The sequence below is a fragment of the Puma concolor genome, chromosome C1 (assembly GCF_028749965.1).
Source record: "Puma concolor isolate L17-30 chromosome C1, mPumCon1.1.hap2, whole genome shotgun sequence".
In the NCBI taxonomy this organism is placed as follows: Eukaryota; Metazoa; Chordata; class Mammalia; order Carnivora; family Felidae; genus Puma; species Puma concolor.
Window position 1 is genome coordinate 162141732 of NC_141674.1, and position 22672 is coordinate 162164403.

The 22672-nt window shown below is 42.5% G+C and overlaps 1 protein-coding gene across 2 annotated transcripts in view; it reads left to right on the forward strand.

Moving 5' to 3' along the window:
- ITGA6 (integrin subunit alpha 6) overlaps positions 1–22672 on the forward strand; it is a 77283-nt gene that overhangs the window by 51829 nt on the left and 2782 nt on the right. The window contains exons 11-25 of one of the 2 annotated variants that reach the window (XM_086718907.1): positions 440–501; positions 4533–4693; positions 5082–5225; positions 6837–6952; positions 7081–7270; positions 7361–7444; positions 7542–7621; positions 7771–7848; positions 7935–8037; positions 9326–9499; positions 11030–11128; positions 11229–11339; positions 11439–11537; positions 17799–17924; positions 21107–21236. In XM_086718907.1, the coding sequence (XP_086575033.1) occupies positions 440–501; positions 4533–4693; positions 5082–5225; positions 6837–6952; positions 7081–7270; positions 7361–7444; positions 7542–7621; positions 7771–7848; positions 7935–8037; positions 9326–9499; positions 11030–11128; positions 11229–11339; positions 11439–11537; positions 17799–17924; positions 21107–21214 (1735 nt within the window). In that variant the 3' untranslated portion in view covers positions 21215–21236. Of the gene's footprint in view, positions 1–439; positions 502–4532; positions 4694–5081; positions 5226–6836; positions 6953–7080; positions 7271–7360; positions 7445–7541; positions 7622–7770; positions 7849–7934; positions 8038–9325; positions 9500–11029; positions 11129–11228; positions 11340–11438; positions 11538–17798; positions 17925–21106; positions 21237–22672 lie in introns of those variants that run through there. The other variant, XM_086718906.1, reaches the window with a different exon arrangement.

Sequence of the window (22672 nt, forward strand, 5' to 3'; positions counted from 1 at the left end):
TATGTAACCTCCTTAGTGTTGTGTTTTTGTTTTTTGTTTTTTGTTTTTTTAAGTTTCTTAATTTTAAGAGTGAGCATGAGCAGGGGAGAGGCAGAGAGGGAGAGAAACAATCCCAAGCTGAACCTGATGTGGGGCTTGATCTCACGAACTGTGAGATATGACCTGAGCCAAAATTAAGAGTCGGACGCTTAACCGACTGAGCCACCCAGGTCCCCATGACCTCCTCAGTTTCACAGCCCTGCTTTATGATGACCCGATTGCCCTGGGGAGCCATAGGCAAGGGTAGACAGATATGGGCAAAGGGGACAGGGATTCTCAAGTGAATATATAACATTTTACTCATCGGTGGGCAGTGGGGTATTTGAGAGCTGGGGAACATGGAGTTTTTTTCTGCTGTAGTAATGGATCTTTTAAGGCATATGTGTTTGATTTTATACAGCCTCCAGGTGAAGGCCTGTTTTGAATATACTGCCAAACCCACAGGTTACAATCCTTCGATATGTGAGTACCCAGTACATTTAAAAATTCTGTATTTTCTATCTGCCAGGGTGAAAGTTCTGCATAAATAACAGAAAAATAAAAACTGCAGTGGCCAAGCTGGGTTCATAAATTCGTGTTTACGGAATTCAGTGTATCTGTTGTCTTCTCTTTAATCAGGAGGGAATAACACTCCATTTGGTCCTCATTTAGATTTTCCAGAGCAGATGGTTTAGGACAGGATGCCTTGGGAGAGCAGTCATTTGCTACCACAACTGTTTCCTCCATTTCTGCCTTTGAAGAGCCATGTGGAAAATTGGTTTTGTGGCTGTGAGGTGGTGGGGGGTGGTTAGAGAAGAGTGAGAGCCACAGCCTGAGCGTTGCACAGAATTGCCGCCTTAGCCTCTTTTCACCCCCTTGTCCCCTCCCGGAGGCCTCCACGGCCTGGAACACCCACGCTGTGTCCCTGAGTGCAGATTCCTGCACAGCTGGAAGGCCGGTCTTGAGAATTCAGAGCCCTGGGCTCTGCTCCTGGTTCCAGCTCCGAGGCTGGCCGACCCTGACGCACAGAGCAAGTCTCTTAATATTTGAGTTTGCATTTTCCTGTCAGTAAGAAAAATGCCTGTAATAGAATTACTACAGAGGATTGTGGTGAGAGCAAAGGAGATGCTGTGGTGAAAGCTGTTTGTCATTTACAAGGTATTACTCTGCTCCCTTTCCCTACAATCCAAACAGGATTTCTGCCCCAGGATTGGACAAGGCTAATGGTACTCTAACAGGAGTGCTCGTCACCAAAGCCTTCTGTGCTATGTTTTAGTTAACAGCCATGAGTTTTCAGGTGTAAGCCACCTGCTGCAGCTCCAGAGGCAAGACGGGGGCACGGGAATTGAAAGAAAACCATTTCCCGAAGAGCAGGTACAAAGAGTGACGGTGACCTCCATCCTAGGTCAGGCGGTAGTCCCAGAGGCCTGCGGTGAGGGCGTAGCATGCTACCAGGGGCAGCTTTCTGAAGGGACAGGGTGGCGTTCAGTTTTTACTGGAGCTAATGAGCTTTCTTACGTTTCCTCCTTGTTACCTAAAGTACTACTCCGTTTCTTTGTTAACCGTATGTCCCTTATGATGTCCCACGATTTGGCAAACATGTCCGTCTCCACCCAGCTCACATTGTCCTAGGCCCCCTTTTTGTATGTTAAGCCTCCGTCTTTCCATATTTTGAGCCATCCTCAGGCAGTTTCTTTACCTCCCTGATCTCTTTAGGCCCCTCTTCTGGGCTGTCTGCCGCCATAGCCTCTCTCGCTGGGATCTGCAGACCTTGCCTGAAGTGTGCTTGCTGTGGCTGTGTCATGGCCTGTGCCCTTTGCCTTTTGACGTGGCTGGTATTTTATTCGGTACTGGAAACGATTCTTTGCGTGGCGCCCACTGAGAAGAAAACATCTTCCATGGTCTCTCACACCCCGTCATCCTTTCAGTATCTTTTGTGTTATTTGTACCCAAATGCAGTACCTCACACTTGTCTGTTTGGATAACGGGCGTTTTACCTCTGGGTTTGGAGTAGACTAGAGAGACCAGGAGAAACTGCAATTCTCTGACTAGAGGAGGAGAGGAAATGGGGAGACATCTTTCTCAGTCAGTCATTTTCCCATACATCTCTGACCACAGACGTGAAACCTCCTCAAGAACTCCCTGTCTCCTCCCACATCAAACATTTCTATACAGTCACGAACTTCGTTCTAGCTTTCGTGCAGCATTTGATGCCCTGGGTATGAAATTCATATTCAGTAACTACTCCATTAACCAAGTGTTTACGAACAACTCCATTAGCCAGGTGTTTACCGATGGCCTAATATGGATAGAACTTTTTTCTGTGAAGACATTTAGAGGGACCCTGTTTTTCATTTCCTGTACTTCCTGTAATTCTAAGTCAAATAGAACTTCCACAAAGCTATATGAGTTGATATATCTCAAATCTGTTCCCAGAGTCTGAGAATGTGAGCTTATTGTTTGATCAGGCTATTTTAACTCCATAGTCCTCAGATGCGGTGTTCCATACATACGGATATTTATAATTGAGCCTTAATGAGTATTCTACTTGGCTTGCCCCTCAAAAGGTCAGCAAAGGTGGCCTGCAAGGATTTTAAGATGATGTGAACTGTCTGGAGGGTTAGGGAAGGTTAGAGTGGGCTTGGTAGATAAACGGTTTTAATGCACCCACACCCTCCCCTACTTTTGCTGTGAGGGGCACTCAGCATGTGAGCCTTCATCTGGTTCATTGTGAAGTTAACAGGTCATTGATAAATGGATGATGTCAAGGCTACAAGGCTAAAATGGAGGCACATTCCATTTGGCAGAAATTACTATTGAAAGTGTCAGTGTTTCTCAATTTTGGTCTCACACATCCGACTGGCTATTGTTTCGGCATAAGAATAACGTCACGTTGTTCGTGCACATGCCTGTGTGTGCATCGGTGTGCATGTGGGTGTTGTGCCAGTCACTCCCGCTTCCGTTCGTCTGTTCTAAAAATCATACTTACATCAGGTGTTGTCCTGTTGCTGGGGAACACAGTGGCGGGCAGACCGACGTGGTCCCTGTCTACGCTTTTGCCTGGGGAAGACGGTCGGGCGATCACAGCACAGTAGCTAAGTGCACTGGCTGGGGAAATAGAATACTGTCGGATCCCCCTGGAGAGGCCGGGAAAGTCTTCCTGGAGGAACTGATGTCCACGCTGAGATCTGAAGGAGGAGTCGAGTTAGCCAGGCAGTCAGGGGGAAGTGGAGAGGGAAGGGGTCCAGCTGGCAGAAGAAGAGAGTGACTGAAGCAGAGGCCTAGAGGAAGTGGGAACCTGGACATCTAAGAGGCCTTCATCAAGCAGTTGTCTTGTGTGTTTGTGACAGAGACTTAGAAGCTGGCGCTGCCTCTGTCCCTCACTGTATGATCCTGGGCCAGTCTCCTACCTCTGTGGGCGTCCCATTTCTTCATCTGCAAGAAAAGGGTATTAAAATAGATGCTCTTTGAGGCCTCTTCTGAACTCCAGCATGAATATTAGAACATGGGTGGTTCATTTTGTACACTTTCTGGAGAAGTTTTGTTTTGTTTTCTTTTCTTGAGGCTGCCTTCTGTGGCCCTGTACACACTTTGGTTTTCTTCCCCTCCTGATGGTTAGTGAGTGATTAATGAATGAATGTAAGTTATTTAAATATTGTCCCATAAAGAAACACAGTAGCTACATCCAGCAAACCAGCAGAGAATGCATTCTGAGGTCAAGAAATGAGATTTTGATCGTCCAAATCCTGGCTTGCCCTCTGAGCTCCATTGGTACAGATAATCAGGAACGGGATGTGCCTTCGAGGAGGTTGGAAACTTTGGTTGTGGGAGATACAGTAGCTGGGCCCTCTAGCTTCTAAAAGGAATATGTTTTATCTTTTAATTCTTTTAAGTGAAAAGTCTCCTATTAAAAGACTTCTCTAATATCGATTATTCCCATTTGGCCAACATTTTATCAGTGCATCTTAAACTTTAACATGTATAAGAACCACCTGATGGTCCTGTTAAAATGTAGATTCTGGTTAACTAGGTCTGGCTGGGGCTTGAGGTTCTGAATTCCCAACAGACCTGAGGAGACCTGGTTCAGAGACCTTTTGTTAATATGCAGACATGGACCCACATAAGCAACAGACAGCTGAATGGGAATCAGTGTCTGCCTTTAAGGAGTGTTGGATCCCCATTATCTTTAGTTCTCTAGGAGTTGTTGAAATTTAGCCGGAAATCCTTGGATGCTGCTCAGAGGTTTTGACTTATTCTCGAGCTCCCCCAGGTGGCTCAATGGAAATTTAACTTCAAATAAACTATTAACAGCAGTGGGCAGGAAAGGACAGCTTGATTTGAAACACCATAAATCAGTCAAAATGTACGTTATCAGGAAATATGAAGAGCAACAAGGACAATGGGAAAAGTATTCTTCTGCAAGGAACTAAACGCAAAAGGGAACTCCCCATACTTCTGGCTGAACTGTACATGGATGCACTTAAAGTTCATATGATTTTGTTCATTTTATCTAGCCATTTTGGGTACACTTGAGGCGGAAAAGGAGAGAAGAAAATCTGGGCTGTCATCAAGAGTTCAGTTTCGAAACCAAGGCTCTGAGCCCAAGTATACTCAAGAGCTAACTCTGAACAGGCAGAAGCAGAGTGCGTGCATGGAGGAGACCCTCTGGCTGCAGGTGAGGCCCACAGACAGTCACGTCTGCTGTTAGGACAGAAGTTGGGTTTTATGGTGGCATATGTAGATTTCTGAAATTTATGCCAGCGGCTTATTATTCAGTACGAAAGAAAGCATTGCGGGTGCTTAGGGCTCAGCTGGTGAAGTGTCCAACTTCAGCTCAGGTAGAGATCTCATGATTCGTGGGTTCGACCCCGCATTGGGCTCTGTGCTGACAGCTCAGAGCCTGGAGCCTGCTTCGGATTCTGTGTCTTCCTCTCTCTCTGCCCCTTCCCCACTTGTGCTCTCTCTCTCTTTAAAAAATAATAACAAAATTAAAAAATAATAAAAAGGAAATCATTGTTTGCCCAGGAGCATTGACACCATGCTTAACTCTGCATACTTTTCAGGAAAATATCAGAGATAAACTACGCCCCATTCCCATAACTGCTTCAGTAGAGATCCAGGAGCCAACCACACGGAGGAGAGTGAATTCACTTCCAGAAATTCTTCCGATCCTGAATTCAAACGAACCCAAGACAGTTCATAGAGATGTAAGTCTTTCTGATTTTTGTATGGCCAAAGCTTTTGCCGTGTTATTATGTTACATCACATGTCTTTGAAGGCAGTATGACTAGTGATTTGCTTTAAAATCTATTCCTTTGTATTAGGTAAGGTTTTTTAATATATGCAAAGTTTGGTTGAGATTTGTTTCCCAAATTAATAGTGAGAATAGAAACATATGGAATACAATTTGGAACCAGAGTATTGTTCTGAATAATTTTTGGCCACTGGAACTTACTGAGACTATAATTGGCAGAACTTACTCTCACTTCAAGTTTCTTTTGTAGCCGTATGTACAAAGAAAAATACATTGCATTATACCATTGAGAACATTAAAATGTAGAAAACAAACTTGTTAGTCTGAACATTAAAATCAAGCACCACAGGGGCACCTGGGTGGCTCAGTTGGTTAAGCGTCTCTTGGTTTCCACTCCAGTCATGATCTCATGGTTCATGGGTTCGAGCCCTGTTGAGCCTGCTTGGGATTCTCCTTCTCCCTCTGTTTCCGCCCCTCCCCCTGAGCTTGCTCGCACGTGCACGTGCTCGCTCGCTCTCTCTCTCTCTCAAAAAATAAATAAATAAACTCAAAAAAAGTCAAGGCATATAACAATTCAGCAAGGCAGAAAAAGAGTAGCCATAAAATAGTCATCTAGTGGCTAATGTAGCCTAGCCTATGTAATCTTGGGAAGAAAAATTAACGTGGCTTGCCATATGCCTCATATAAGGTGGGGTCTATTTGGGCTTAGGGTGGTGGCCATACAGGGTTAGGCTGGAGAGCTGTGGCATCTTGGTCTGTCATCGTGCACTTGCTGTCGTAATCCAGTTGGTGCTGGAGCATCCACTCTGAGGCTCTTGGTTCTGGTGGCCCACGGGTGAAGCCTTTCAGCAGGGAGACCTGCTTCAGTCTACACGTTGCCAGTCTTCATTGTCACAAAGTGTGGTTCCTTACACTATCGTATACTTTTTCGTAGACTTTGGATGTTATCATCACGTGAATATTTCTTGTGTCTATTCCTAGCTCTGTAGTCCAGTTAAACATAACAGGCAGGGAGACTGTTTTCCTGTTTATCAGTGTGATTCTTGAGCACCCGTTAGCGCTGTACCATTTGCTTTCCTGATCTTAAACTCTGTTTCCTCATTTGTACAGTGGAGCCCGTAACAATATCCTCCTAAGTCTGTTGTGAGGATTGAGTTAAAATATGTAGTCGTGTGTTAGCATCATCATTATTGTTGGTAATTCTTACAGTATCCCTAGCAAGTAGGGTGGTGGTATCCCCATATTACCTAAGGTGAAACTTAGCCTCTGAAAGGTTAAGTGACTTCCCCCAAGCCACGTGGCTAAGTGAGTGGCAGAGCCAGGATTGAACATGGACCTGTGTGGCTGCAGGGCTCACGCTCTTTACTGCACCTCAATGCCATGGCCAAAGTGTTCTTAAAGCGTGGTTCTGTTAAAGCACAGAGTGGGCATTGGATGCATGGCAAAGTACCTTTGAAGCTTGTGCTGTGGTAACTGTCACACAGGGAAAGGACTGTGTGGAAACAGCCAGTCACTGTTGAGGGTCCTAAATGGCATAAATTACAATGGTTTTGTTTTCCTACAGGTGCACTTCTTAAAAGAGGGATGTGGAGCCGACAATGTATGTAACAGCAACCTTAAACTAGAATATAAATTTTGTACCCGGGAAGGAAATCAAGACAAATTTTCTTATTTACCAATGTAAGAATCGCTCTGTCATCCTAGCAAAAATGACTGCTTTGCAGTGGGTTACTGAAAATGTACTGAGGGCTCTGTCATTTTTCTTGTTTTTTGTGTTTTTTTTTTTTTTTGCATTGTTTTTTTAATAGTCAAAAAGGTGTCCCAGAACTAGTTCTAAAAGACCAGAAGGACATTGCTTTAGAAATCACAGTGACAAACAGCCCTTCCAATCCAAGGAACCCCACAAAAGACGGCGATGACGCTCATGAAGCTAAACTCATTGCAACTTTTCCGGACACTCTGACTTACTCGGCCTACAGAGAATTGAGGGCTTTCCCTGTAAGTGTTTTTGGAGAGCTGTGAGGAGGAAACACCCAGAGCCGTGCGGCAAGTGAATGCGTTGTGATCTCGTGTTTTTTTTTGTTACAGGAGAAACAGTTGAGTTGTGTTGCCAATCAGAACGGCTCACAAGCAGACTGTGAACTTGGAAATCCTTTTAAAAGAAATTCCAGTGTAGGTGATGCCTTTACATACTGTATTGTACTGTTCTACGTGCCATTACAGTGTTGACATGCTTGATCTCTGGTAACATCTCTTTCTATTTGTTTAGGTGACTTTTTATTTGATTTTAAGTACAACTGAGGTTACCTTTGACACCACAGATCTGGATATTAATCTGAAGCTGGAAACGTAAGCGTTTCTTCAACCTTTCCATTCAGAATTATTTCATGAAAACACAGCCAAAGAACCAGCTCTGCTCGAACTCCTAAAAGAAGTGTAATTGTAATGAGAAAACTGACGGTTAAAATGAAACCCTATTGTTTCCTTTTCATTTTCAGAACAAGCAATCAAGATAATTTGGCTTCAATTACAGCTACAGCAAAAGTGGTTATTGAACTGCTTTTATCGGTCTCTGGGTAAGTGTTTGTGTTTAGCATAACAAATCAGTGTTTAAAAGAACCGTTTACAATCTTGCTAAAACTGGTGTTTTTTAATTTAACAGAGTTGCTAAACCTTCCCAGGTGTATTTTGGAGGAACAGTTGTTGGTGAGCAAGCTATGAAATCTGAAGATGAGGTGGGAAGTTTAATAGAGTATGAGTTCAGGGTGAGTTGAAACAGTTGGTCTTCCGTACTATATATACTAAAAGCTAACATATACTATATATGGGGATATGTGATGTAATTTTAATAAATGTGGATATGGATTTTAGTATGTAATATCAATATTAAGCAATATTAATAAATAAGCATGATAAATGCTCAGTTAAAAGTGAGTTCACCAATTTTTAAGCAACAGACTGGCTTACGGTAAAAGTTTTATCCTCCACAATGAAGAACACGACCATCATTCAACATAGGACTTTCAAAATCCAGTTCAGTTTGGCCATTTTCCTGTTAGAGAGTTTTAATGTGTAAGTGGTGTAGAGACCAAGGAACACCTCGCCCCTCCCCAGAGTCTGTCTGTAAAACAAAAATCTCAAAGTACTTCATATCTGGCTTTAGAATGTGTTATGACTCATTTCTTCCTCCACCATAAGGACATCTTTCTTACTGTGTGTGGCTAATGTTCCCTAACATTTCACAAGCCCAGTGCCAGTAAGGAAGACTACTGATTGCTCTGAAGCATTTCAAAATAGGAGTCACACAGTGCCTCTAAGTCTGGTTGGATGAACAGAAACGCATAGGACAGAGGTGGCTCATACCTCATCCGTGGATTTGGGTCTGAGACGGCAAGAATGTGCCCACCCCTGTCCCCAGCAGGATGAAGGGGTTGAATTCTGTTGTGTGTGTGTGTGTGTGTCTTAGCATCATAGACACAGCTGTGACAGGTGGTGGCGGTGGCCATGATGATGCCTGCGCAGGGGTGGCTGAGAGCCGCGTCTCTGGGCTCCACAGCTGTCCCCGCGCACAGACAAAGAGAGCTCGTGCCTCTTTCGGGTTCTGCTGCGGGAAGTTACTGTGTCCCCAACTTGGACTCCTGATTCACGGCTGTCATAATGGTTTTTACTCAGACTCTGCGTTGCTACCCAAGCCTCCCCTGGGTAGTAGAGGACAGAGCCTGCTTCATGTTTACAGTGGGAGGGGCTTCCCAGAAGCAGGTTATTGGTGACTTCCCGAGTGTGTTGAGGGTGTGGCGTATCTACACCACAGATGCTGTTGCACACACTAGTTCCTGGGTGGGAATGAGCAATCATTTCTCTTTACCTTTTTTAGGCATCAATCTCTGTTTTGGACCCCATATTGGTAGTCTCAATTTTTGAAGCCCATACTTTCACTGTAGGATTATGCCAGATATTTGGGTTTTTTCTTTTCCCTTGGCAACAGGAGCTGCTACTTAATTTTATGTTGAGAGAATTACACTGAGATATATAATACGTATTATTTTCTAACAGGTTATTAACTTGGGTAAACCTCTTAAAAACCTCGGCACAGCAACCTTGAATATCCAGTGGCCAAAAGAAATTAGCAATGGCAAATGGTTGCTTTATTTGGTGAAAGTAGAATCCAAAGGCTTGGAAAAGATAGCTTGTGAGCCGCAAAGTGAAATAAACTCCCTGAAACTAAAGGTATGTTGATGGATTTATCTCCTGTCTCCATCGATGTAAATAGGGAAGCTAACCTTTGAGGGGAAAATCATCTTTTTCCTTAGGAAACTGACATAGTGGCATGTTGACTTTTTCTCTGGTGTCAGTTTCTCTGTTACAGTTGAGTATCCAAGTCAGGCTGAGGGTTGCTGCTGATTAGTGATCGTTATGGCAGGGTCATTCAGCACTTGTTGAAGGAAATGACGCTTCCTGGAGTTTTACAGCCCAGTATGACCTATAAAGAGGACTAGGATATGCTTCTGGGGGTTGGCCAGCCAGTGTTAACTCCCGGGAGAATCAAACTCATTACAAAGGATATTGGCACCTTAGCAAGTGACCTTCAGAGCTTTCATTCTTATTTTTTAAAATAGTGAATACTTAGTCGAGTCTTTATTGTGTCTCAGACACTGTGCTAAGCATTTTATTTGCTTTTTCTCATTTCATTCCCTTGATAGGCCTTTAAGGTATTTTTCTTATCCCTACCACTTCATAGATGAGGAAACTGAGGTTCAGAGAGATTAATGTTTTAAGAATCAGCTCGGCAGTTAAGAGGCAGATTCTGCATTCGAGCTCAGCTCCGCCTGTTTTCAGAGCCTGTGTTCTTAACTGCTCAGTACTGGTGCACAGAACGGGTTTATCATCTATGCTCCAGTTGGCAGATCTGCTTTGTTATTGCATGTCTGTTTCTTTTAAGTTGTAGAGTGACTCGGGTATGACCAGTGTTAACAGTTGTCGGCTTATAGAAGTATCCTCTGTTCGTCAACTTTGAAAAACAAGATGGTCCAGGGGTGCCTGGGTGGTTGAGTTAGTTGAGCGTCTGACTCTTGATTTTGTCTCAGGTCATGATCCTAGGGTTGTGAGATCGAGCCTCATGTTGGGCTGTGTGCTGAGAGTGGAACCTGCTTAAGATTCTCTCTCCCTCTGTGTCCCTCTCCCCAGATCACTCTCTCTCTAAAATAAAACTAAAAAAACAAAAACAAAACCCAAGATGGCCCATTACTCTTAATCCTGTCTTAAGGAAAATGCTATTTTGAAGCAGAATTCTTACATGGCTTACTTTTCAGTACTCTACTTTGAATAAGTCACTGACTAGTTCTTTTGCTTTTTTCCTTGTTCTTCGGTGTCATTTATTTATTCAAGATGTGCTGATTTTGTACCATACATTAGTTACTGAGCTGGGTGCTAAAGATAAAGCAATGAAATCTGATGCCTGAACTCAGGGTACTCAGTCTGGTGAGGAGACAGAAGAACATAGAAAGCCTCTTTCTTTGCCTGAGTTTTGAAGTCAAAGTGGGAATAAATGACCTTAGTCAATAAACTCGCAATGAGATCGGAACATTTGTGGACTTTACACTTAAATTATTTCCGTTCCTTCGATGACAGGAGACGGGCAGATGTTAATTGCTGATTACGTGAATTTGGCGTTATTTGGGAGGGAGGGCTCAAGGGTTTGTATGCTAGGGACAAAGAATTACATTAAGTAGAACTGGTTTGGATATAATTTCTTTTCAGGAGTCTCACAACTCAAGAAGGAAACGGGAAATTGCTGAAAAACAGACAGATGATGGCAGAAAATTTTCTTTATTTGCTGAAAGAAAATATCAGACCCTTGTAAGTATTTTTTCAAGAGCCAGGACTGTTTGACAGATGGTGGCGGGAAGGTCTTCCCTGTACTGTTGGATTTTAACTGCCCCTCTTGTGTCCTGTCCAGAATTGCAGCATGAACGTGAACTGTGTGAACATAAGCTGTCCGCTGCGAGGGCTGGACAGCAAGGCCTCTGTTGTCCTTCGCTCGAGGTTATGGAACAGCACGTTTCTAGAGGTTTGGTCCTGCCGTGAGGCTGTCCCCTGCAAGTCATTTGCTGTTTCTTAGGACATCTCTCACTTCCTTAATGCATTTGCTAACTTTGTCTCCAAACAGGAATATTCCAAAATGAACTACCTGGACATTCTCGTCCGGGCTTCCATTGATGTTGCTGCCGCTGCTGAGAATATCAAACTGCCACACGCAGGCACTCAGGTGAGAGGTCCCCCTGTCTTGCCTGAACTCGGAGAAAATCACTCTGTCTCTGCCCTGTGCCCCAGCCTGAGGACATGCTACCGTGGCACTCATTTCGCTCACAGCACCGTGACCCCTCCTTTAGGAGAAGTCAGATGATGCTTTAAGGTGCTGCCACCCCAAGCTGTATTTTAATAGAATCATTGGAAAAAGAAGTACCTCTGAGGTCATCTAGTTCTGCAGTGCACGTGGCAGATTGGAGAGCTATTAGCCCCGTGAAAGAATGGGTGCACCTCCCACCTCTGTAGAAACCCCAAGTCTTAGACCATCCCTGATGCCGTAGTCATCTCTGGGAGTGTCCCCGCTGATGGTCACCACCACTTTATGGAGCAGCTCATGGCACGTGTGGCCAGCTGCAGTTATTGGAAAAGATCTCTTTACGTGTGAATCCAGAGGTGAATCTTACAAAATCGGTCCCTGGTTATGCACCTTGGCACAAGTCCCAAATGAGCCCTCTCTCTTAGCCACGTAGCGGCCTTTGGAATAACTGAAGGAAACGGAGATGCCCCTTGGACATGCCTTTCCTTCCGTTCAGAGCGAAGCATCCACCTCTTCAGTTACCCGTCATGCCAGGCCCTCTCCTCCTGGGCTGGCGCTGGTCTGGCAGCGTGACTCCCACATGGGCAGAGTGTGGACCTGCTGTCTGCCTGGTTCGCCTCACCCTGAGGCCCCGAACTCCAGACACCTCGGCCCCACGCTTCTGTCAGCCTAAAACTTGGTCTTGCTGTGAACATGGGAGACTGTGTTTGCACTTCTAGCGGCTACGGTTTGTGTTCTGCTGAAACTTCCCGGTGTTTTCAAAAGAATGTGCTGTCAAGCTATAGCTCCCATATCCTGTCCTTGAGCAATTTTTAAAAATCTAAATGTATACCTTTTAATATTTTTTAACGTTTATTTATTTTTGAGAGACAGAGGCAGAGTGCAAGTGGGTTAGGGGCAGAGAGAGAGGGAGACACAGAGTCTAAAGCCGGCTGCAGGCTCTGAGCTGTTAGCACAGAGCCTGACGCGGGGCTCAAACCTACCAAGTGCAAGATCGTGACCTGAGCCGAAGTCAGAAGCTTAACTGGTGGAGCCCCCCAGACGCCCCTAAATGCATGCCTTTAAATGTGTCCTTACGTTTTATGTGATTTGCTTGTGGTCTGTCATTTCAGTTCACAGAGTAGTTCTGAGTCTTGATCATTTGCCCTGGTAGTGTTCTATGCCTGCAAGGTTTTATCTTTTTCAAAGCTGAGAGGCATGCCTTCTCTGGCCTCACCCAGGCAATTGAGAAAAATGCTTCACGGGACTGGGCGCAGTGGCTTCGGGGGCACACTGGAAAGGGTTCCTTGTGGGGGTCTGTAGCCCACAGGGGCTTCTGTCATGCTCTCAAGATACAGTGACTGCATGTCATAGACCAGGATGTTTTACAAGAGACTGGAGAAAAAGATTGTGACTCACCGTTCTTAAACTGATCTACTGATGTGCCTATAGAAGTGTTTTGGCTTCAGTCCTTTGAGCCAGCCGTGAGCTCTCCTGAGCACTCGTTTCTGAATACAGTGATTTTTAGCTGTTAAAACCTATCATCCAAACTAGAACACATTTGTCTTTTTGTCTGGGGCAAATGCTAAACTGGGCAGGATGCTGGGACAAGGGATATAAATTAGGATTGTCCTAGGCTCACCAGGACATACGTCACCCTGGCCTTAGATTATCTTTGCATGTTATTCCAGCCCACCTTTCTGCCTCTTATCAATAAGGCATCATAGAGGACGGTCAGTGGAGCCATAACCTTCCTGAGAAGCCCTTCTCTACCCTCTCTGACTGGAGGCAGCTGCGATAGCTTGCTAGAACTTTAAATCAGTAAGCCTGAGGGGCTTACTGCCTTTTGGTTTCGGCTCAGGTCATAATCTGCTGGTTTGGGAGTTCGAGCACTGCAGTGGGCTCTGTGCTGACAGTGCAGAGACTGCTTGGGAATCTCGCTCCTCTCTCTCCATCCCACTCCTGCTTGTGTGCACTCTCTCTCAAAATAAATAAACACTTAAAAGAAAAAAAAAAACAAAACAACAGTAACCCTGAGAATCACTGAGTTTTTAGAGCTGGAAAAAGAAGAAACACTTTAGAGGGGATGGATAAACATCATAAAGCATTAATAAAATGTCTACAATTTACTAGACATTTTACCTATGTACAGTCATTTAAACCTCAGAAGAATGACAAGGTGGACTTACCCATTTTACCAAAAAGGAAGCAGGCACAGTTGGGATCCTGAGTTGAAACCTAGAAGTCTCTGGTTTCAGGGCTCCTATTCTTTGACTCTGTAACGCCTGCTTCCCAGTAAGTCTCCAGATGTCAGATTCCCATGAGAAAACAATCCAAGGAAGGTTGTCTCTCAGGTCACAGGACTGCCATGTGACGTGAGACCAGACCTTGGGCTCACAGGCCCCCATCAAGTGCTCTTGTTTTCTGGAAGATGATGGGACTAGGGTGCTGGTACCCAGTCTAGTGGCTGGGTCACAAATGAAAGTGAGGTTCTCTGGGGCATTTCATGTAAGGGCTTGGAGAACTCGTGCATGCTAATGGGAAGTGGAGTCTGCTGTGACCCTCCTTGGTTATTTAATAATGGGTGGATTTGTGAATGTATTACTGTTTTGTATCTAAAGTGCATTTCTTTTGAAAATGGAGACATTTGCTTATCTCTAGTCTTCTGGTACCTCTTCTATTGACTCTGATTTCTGAGATACAGCAGCTCAGATATCCATCTACATGTTTCTTTAGTATTTTCTTTAGTATTTAGGTGTACTTTTCCTGGGCCTAAAGATGTGAGCTTAATTCAAGTGTCAGGATGCCTTTCTCTTTATTCCCTCACTTATTGTGGGTTTCAGTTTCATCTTTATCTTAGTCCATCTGTCCTTTCTAGCCTGAAGATCATTTTTCTTTGGAGATAGAAGCAAAGGAGGTTGAGTAATTCAGTCTTGTCTTTTGGTCTTCATATTAAAACTTCTCCTTGCTTTCACTCTAGTCCTGGCTAGAAGGAAAGAAAAGGAAGAAAAACAAAAAAACAAAAAACACCTTTTAGTTTCCTTATAACCCAACCAATTTTAAGAGTGTTCTGTTTGCTTCTCAATACATTTTAGCACATTGTTATAATAAAGTCAGAGAGCTGGTCACCTAATTGAACCAGATAAAATGGTTACATTTTAGCATCAATTAAATCCATCCAGTTAACAAGTACTTATTGTGCACACACACTACGTGCCTTCCCTGCACAAATGCTAGAGAAGCAAAGTTGAATAAGATACAGTGTTGACTGTTAAGAATTTCATGGTCTAGGGGAATGTGAACCAGGAGATAATTGTTGAATTAAGTCAAGGAAGGAAGAGATTGTTTATTGGTTGTATTTATATATCCCCCACTTCATTCCTAAGGAAATTGGAAAAGAGTATCTGCTTCCTCGTTGCCGAAAATAGGTAAAAGGCATATCATTCTTCAGGGGAATGTGATGTCCTTCTTTTGGCTCTAAATTCAGAGAATATGAGATCTGGATCCTTTTACAAGATGGGTTTCTGATATGAGGAACGCGCATGAAAGGTGATGATGTCTTTAATAGAGAGTTTTGTGAAAGATCTGAAAATCCCTTCATGTGATTTCTTACATTGATGTTCTAAGAATAGAGAGTACTATGTCACAGAGTGATTCAGGGGAACCATTCTGGCAGTGAGCAGGCAAATGGGGTCTAAGCACTGCTCGCTCATGATGGAATTTAATGCGTCAGCAGAGCTCAAGCCTCATCTTCACATGCATATGTGAAAAGTGCAAACGCCTAGATTTTAAAGAACAACCACCCCCCCCCCCCAAATGTTTCTGGAGTTGGAGTAATTTCTACTCCCCTTAACCTGTCACTGTCCATCAATAATAGCTGCTGTGGCAAGATCTGACCAGGCTTTCCAGAGCTCTGCAGCTCACGTCTGGTCTCCCCTTCCCCAGTTCTGAGGTCAGCTCCCCCTTGATTCCCAGTCCCAGCTGGAGAATGGCTGTCTTAAAAACAAAACAAAATTTAGGTGAAAGTTTATGGAAAAAACAAAGTCTTGCTGACTCGCCTCTCTCACCTTCCTGGACTGCAGTGTGGCCTTACACACAGCCTGGGTTTGCAGAGCACATCTGCCCTTTACAAGTGTAGCCCTGCCCCTGGCTTCAGTCTTCAGTCTTTGACGCTGAGTTGTTTCACAGTTTCTGAAAGGCTCCAAAATCTGGTTTGAATGGTAGTCAGACTCGGGGCTAGACCCCTCAGCAGGATGTACACTCCACCCCCACCAAATCAAAAATTACCTTGTTCAGCTCTTATACTGTTGGATTGCTGCCATTTATAGGAGTGGTTTCCCCTATTATCAGCCATTTAAAAGGTACTCTGATACACAGTGCGATTGTGGGGCTTGGTCCCCTGCCACGGACCAGTCTCCACTCTCCACTTCCAGATTTATCAGAACTTATTCTTAAAAATGAGGATGGTCCTTCCAGGTTGTCATCTGGCCCCCAAGTAAATGAGACCAGCATAAGCTAATTTTTTTTGTTTGTTTTGGTTTAGAGTAGGTAGGCTTACCAGTCACATCGAGTACGCTATTTCATCACTGGTCTCTCACCATTCTTTCTTCCCACTAAATGGATACGCCTGTGTTAGACCCAGTAATCAGGGGTGGTTTTAGCTTACAGCTGGGATGCCTTTCCGAAGGGGGATGGAAGGTAGGGAGGATTGAACAAAGGGGCCCCCCCACCCCCACAGTTGTCTGGCAGTTTGAGAGAAACCTCACTGAGAGCATAACAGGAAACACAGTAGCTGGGAGAGGTGTCAGAGTTGGTGTAACAGGCTGAAAACAGACTTCTTTCCTCCTAAATGTTCAAAGAAAAGCAATTCTCTTGCTTTAAAGTATATTCTGTAAATGAGGCTGAGAAGCTACTTTCTATTATAAGTAGAAAGAGAAGTATTTTAGTGAAGAGGTTTTCTTTTAAAAAGAGAATCACATAAGTACGGAAGCACAATGTAGACAGACATAGAAGCACTTTTAGGCAGCATCAGGAATTCGGTACTAATACAGAGTACTTGACTGAAAACACTTGTCAGAAGCCAAGTACTCACACTTTTTCTTTACCCTTCACCTTACATTCTTGTAATTCAGAAATATCAGAAACCCAACTGGAAGCTCTCTAATCCATTTACAAAATCCTGTTTGTAGCTATCACCAGGTCTTTTACGTGCTTGGAAAAATAGTCTCCTGGTTTCACAGAAATCCACCTGAATCCTAAACGCACATAACCGAGTTGTTGCAAATTGCTGTAAGCAACTTCTTAGGTTTCTGAATAGACACTATTTCTGTTTCATTGGTATTTGCCAGCTATCAAATGGTTAGAGTTTAGGCTTCTCACCAGCTGCAGCTTACAGATCTAAGCCCTCTAAGAACAAATCCAGGGCTTACTTTGTCCAAATATATTATTGTAGAACACACGTACACGGCCAATGCAGGAAACCTTACTGTGTATTAGGGTCCTTAGTTGGACATCCTAACGAAAAGTTAAAATGTATCAGCAATGCAGCTCCATCCCTATTTCCATATTTCACATCATCTTTAAAATCTGAGTGAGGAATGGGATGCCTGGATGGCTCAGTCACTTAAGTGTCCAACTCTTGATTTTGGCTCAGGTCATAATCTCAAAGTTCATGAGCTCAAGCCCTACATCGGGCTCCGTGCTGACGGTGTGGAGCCTGCTTGGGATTCTCTCTTCATCTCTCTCTGTCCCTCCCCTGCTCATTCTCTCAAAATAAATATATAAACATTTTTTTAATCTGAGGAATATAGGCTAATTATGGCCTATATTAGCCATTTTGGGCCCTTCTATTTCCATTAGTGAAAATGAAAAGAGAAGGTTATCATTCTCAAAAAGATACTTAGATTATACAGATGAAACAAGATTGGCTGTGTATTGATGAGTGCTGAAACTTGGTGATGAATAAATGATTTATTATACAATTTTCTCTACTTTAACTCAATATAAAGGTTTTAAAAAGATGGGTTAGCAAAAAAAAAAAAAAAACTTTGTCAAAACACAGTCCAGCATTTTCCAGGTTCTGAGAAAAGATCTCATATCAGTTAGATCAAAGGCATCGCAATTAGGCTGTATTCAAAATGTGTCTGGAACAGAATTAGAACTATGAACCCCACTTACAGTGGTGCTTGCTTTTGTGCCCCATAGGTTCGTGTGACTGTGTTTCCCTCAAAGACCGTAGCTCAATATTCAGGAGTACCCTGGTGGATCATCCTAGTGGCTATACTTGCTGGGATTTTGATGCTTGCTCTCTTAGTGTTTTTACTCTGGAAGGTAAGTCCTGGCTGGCATTTGAGTTTTTATGTTTTTTGAAAACAGTGAATTTACACTGATGGTCTGTACATTTCTTTGTAATGCTTCCCTTTCCCTGACATTTTATGATAAAGCTTTGCCAACATAGAGCAAACTTGAGAATTTTACAGTGAAACCTGTATATCTACCAAGCACCTTAGATTTAAAGGTATGTCATTTGTACATTATGAGGAGCTTCCTAAATAAAAAAAATCTTGGTGCTTTTTCACATAATTTAGCTGTTCGGAAAGTAACAATTTAAAAGTTTTACTACTTCAGCATTTTCTTCATCTTAAATTAGGAATCTAAGCCAAATTGTTGGATATCCCATTAACCTGAACGTGTATCCTTGTTAATTTCAACTTCTGTGAATAAACGGGGCTTACTTACAGTTGCAGCCAGATTAGAAATAGAAAAGCATGAAATTGGGGTACCTGGGTGGCTCAGTTAGTTAAGCATCCGACACTAGATTTCAGCTCAGGTCATGATCTCACAGTTCGTGAGACCGAGCCCCGTGTCAGGCTCAGCACTGACAGCACAGAGCCTGCTTGGGATTCTCTCTCTCCCCCTCTCTCTCAAAATAAATAAATAAACATTAAAAACATGAAATTAATAACTCCATTGCAAGGGAGTCTTCATAGCCTCTATCAAACATGAGGAAGATCTGGGTTTAATTTGATGTTCTTCATGAGAATTTGGTCCCACAAATAAAGTTTAGTATCTTCCCCTTGATTTCTGCCAGTAAATAGTCTACATTACAAAAATATGTGTGTGGGATGGATGCATACTTTCATTGCCAAAGATTATGACCTATAGATTTTGGACGATTCTAAGTGAGTAAAGGAGGCTCATAGTCCCTTATTGACAATTACAAATTGCAAAAAAACTCTGAAAATTTGTAACAACATATTTGGGAACAAGACGACATGTGAAGAGAGGCAGTATATACCCTTTATTTAGCAGTTCTGTGAAACTAATGTCTAGATTACAGTGGCATTATGTATGCAGCATGTTACTTTTCAAAGATGCCAAAATTTCTGGATTTCCAGAAAAATTCTGGTCCACAGGATTTTGGGCAAATGATTATGAACCTCTACCAACAATCTCCAGGACCAAACCATCTATATCCTTCCCTTGGATCCAAGTATAATTGACAAGGAGTCAGGATATTGTCACTTTCAAATATTGGACATTTCTTTTTTATTTTTCCAAGTAACTTCCTTTTCCTAGTGTGAGATAACTTTCTGGTGTCCCCCAAATGTGTGATTGAAGCTTCGTAATTGTTCATGCCAAGACTCCTCCTTGAATTGGACATTAGCCAATCCTACCTCTGATGTTCACTTTAGGCAGTAGGTTTCTCTGGTCAGCACAGCCAGCCACAGGAGATGCTCTGGAAGCTATTTTGGTATCAAAAACTGAATTTGAGGTTTGATATCTGAGGATGGCCTTTGTGTACTCTTGGGAGGAGGTCACAAAGACAGTCTTTTTCAGAGCAGGTCTTATTGGCAGTCTTTAATGAGGGTGAGACATAGCAGTGGGTTGAGAGTTAAGAAACCCAAGCTATATAATTTTAGGCAAATCATTTCATCTCCCCAGGGCACTGGTTTGTTTTAGCTCTTTAGTACGTACATTGGATTGTGTGATCTCATGGGTTGTTTGTAGCTCTAAAGTATCCAGAACTCAAAAGTGCAACTCAGACAACCTCTATGTCCCCTCCATGAAGATCATTTTTATTACTTTACGGATACTCTTCTTTCTGAAAGTGAACTATTTTTTTGTGTTAAAATCCTAGAACTGGAGGGCCGGAGAGGACTCTGGTTCAGTGGCCTTTAAAGTGAGTTTTGCACATCCACATAGGTGCCAAGATGAAGTGAGGCAGGGGAGTTAGTGCAAATATCCCCACTTCAACCAGAGTAGTTCTGATATCTGCTTTAAATTCCAGGATATTACATAGGGTTTTGTTGGAAGGTAAAGACAAAAAGTCCTTGAGGCTGGTCCAGTCGCTTTAATTGTGCCAACAAGGATGCTCATGCCTGTGGATATTAAGAATGTTGCCAAACTGCAGGCAGGACCAGGACTTTGGGTTCCTGGCTCATTCCTTCTCCCCACCCTGTTGCCTGGCATGTGTGACTGAAAGTTGGCTGGGTGTGTTCACTGTATTAAATGAAGAGAGTCAGAAGTAAACACCAGGACAGACAGTTTAGATCCATGCTGCCCATAAAACGCCCTGTGATAATGGAAGTGTTCTGCAGCTGCACTATGCAATGTGTAGTCATGAGACACAGGTGACTACTGAGCACTTGGAATGTGGCTGGTGCGACGGAGGGATTTTTCATTTAAATTTGAATACTCTCATGTACTTAGTAGTTAGCATGCTATACAAAACAGACCTAGATTTTTACTTTCATGAGTTGCCAGGCTAGGAAGCACAGTTTTCCAGGAGGGCAGGTTTATTTGACCAAGCTATGTTTCAAAGGGCAGTTCCATAGCCTTATGAACAAGTAGACCAAAGAATTTCTCCATCATTGAATGAAGGAAATTATAGTAGAAAGTGGAATTACACTTCTGTGTTCATTTAGAGTGACTTAACCTGAAGAACATAGGTTCCTACCACTTAAGGGTTTCATAGTGGTTCAGAATTTGGGAAAATGACAGCAATCATTCTTTCATGATGGTAAATTCAAATTTATATTGTGATTTACCCACAAATCCAAAGGCTTCAGGTAGATGGCATTTGTTCCATACAAGTTACTGTGAAAGGCAGAAAAATGCAGCATCTTTTTTTATTTGGATTTGTGCTAAATTTTAGAGAACTTCCTTAACCTTTGTCTAAGTAAAACGCAAAAGTCAGTCTTTTGCCTGTTTTAGAGTTCATATTCATAATCGTTACAATGATTTTTGTCCTCAGGATTTCTGTTACAAATACAAAAATCAGCTGAGTAATGTCATCTAAGTATCTGACCAGAGACCCATGACAATCGAGTTGGTTTGGTCGCTGTCCGTGTAACATAGTGCGGTGGCTGTCCACTTTTGGCTGATCCATCATGGTCTCTTTGTAAATAAACAAGCTATAAATAGAAAACAGGTTAACATCTGAGATTTGCTTTTGTTTAGCTCTTATATACAAAACTGTAAAACTGACTAAATACCTTGCTTCCTTATAGTGTGGTTTCTTCAAGAGAAATAAGAAAGATCATTATGATGCCACATATCACAAGGCTGAGATCCATGCTCAGCCATCTGATAAAGAGAGGCTTACTTCTGATGCATAGTATTGATCTACTTCTGTAATTGGTAATTGATCAATGTTTTTTAATTGCTAGCTGTGGGACGTGCTATGGTTGTGGTGGCTAACTTTAAGAGCAACAGCTTGCTGTGTGTGTCCCATTAACAGATGTTTCCAAATGTCCACACTGGCTTGCCTTGCTTGGATTTATTCTATTTCACTTGAAAGCTCAGGGTTTTTTTATTTTTTAGAAATGTACAAAGAATCTTTTGTTGCAGGTGAGTTATTCTGTGTTGTTGTCAAACATCACCCACAGCAATGAAGAAGATTGTAATCTATGTACACACAAAAGGAGGCATTAGCCCTCCACAGTAGCCCAGTTTGCCATGTGTTGTCAATCCAGTACCTAGCATCCCACTTGGAATTTCAAAGATGAATAAGAAATCGTGACCGGTTTCTTGTCCATTTTGGAATTTCCCACAGATAGAAGCTTGTGTTGACTGCCTAATTAACCTGTTGCATGTTGGAAACATTGTGTTTCTCCTGAAGAGAAGGCTTTCTCACTGTCTTTTTTGATCTTGCTATAAAGTGATGGGGGAAGGCTTGGAATGCTTTTATTGTTGCTCAGAAATTGTTTTATGCTAGCTAAGCATGCAACTTCCTTTTCCTGCTTATCTATACTACAGGTCAAAGACCATTACAACAAACTATGACTGTTGTTGACATGGTGGACATGATGGCCAATTTCAGAAGATGGTTCTATACTAAAGTGACCTTCATTATGCAAAATTCTAATATAAAAATGCTCTGGACAGTTACTATTTCAATGTTGTTGTAATGGAGTTTGATCTTGTTTCATGTTCCTAGAGATTTTATTCAACTTTGGTTCTTGGTTGATTTTAAGTTCATGTATTTTGCTTCTCTTGTGTGTAGATCCATGGAAACAGGAATTGGTGATAATTCCTTTTTCCATTTCTCTGGGCATGAGAGGATAGAATTACTCCATAATCCCTTTCCATGGCATTGTCATGATGAACCCCAGCATTTCCATTTCAGTTTTACATACCACCCTTGATTTCCTCCTTTGTCTAAATGAAGAGCCACATTTTGTAACTGATAGGTATTTTGGCTCTTTGCACAGAATAATTATGGAGTCCAGTGTAGAAATGGCCTTAGAACAAAATGTCTTGGTCAGTTTTTCCTATTGATTTAGTGATGCCTGGATATAATTTTACTTTGCCCTGTGACACTTTTATAACATCTAAATGTTCCATTCCTGTTACGTGATACAAATTGACCCTTCCAACTGTCTTCCTCATCTTCCCTCTATCTGCATTTTTAAATTGAAAACACATCTGTTTCATTAAATGTATATTTTATTCATTTTAAAAATTCAATTTGAGTAAAAAACTTCCTAATATGTTCTCAATAAAAATCTACTTTCGATTAGATTATTTTTTAAAAAATGAATAAAATATATATTCATTAATAATTTAAGTGTTAA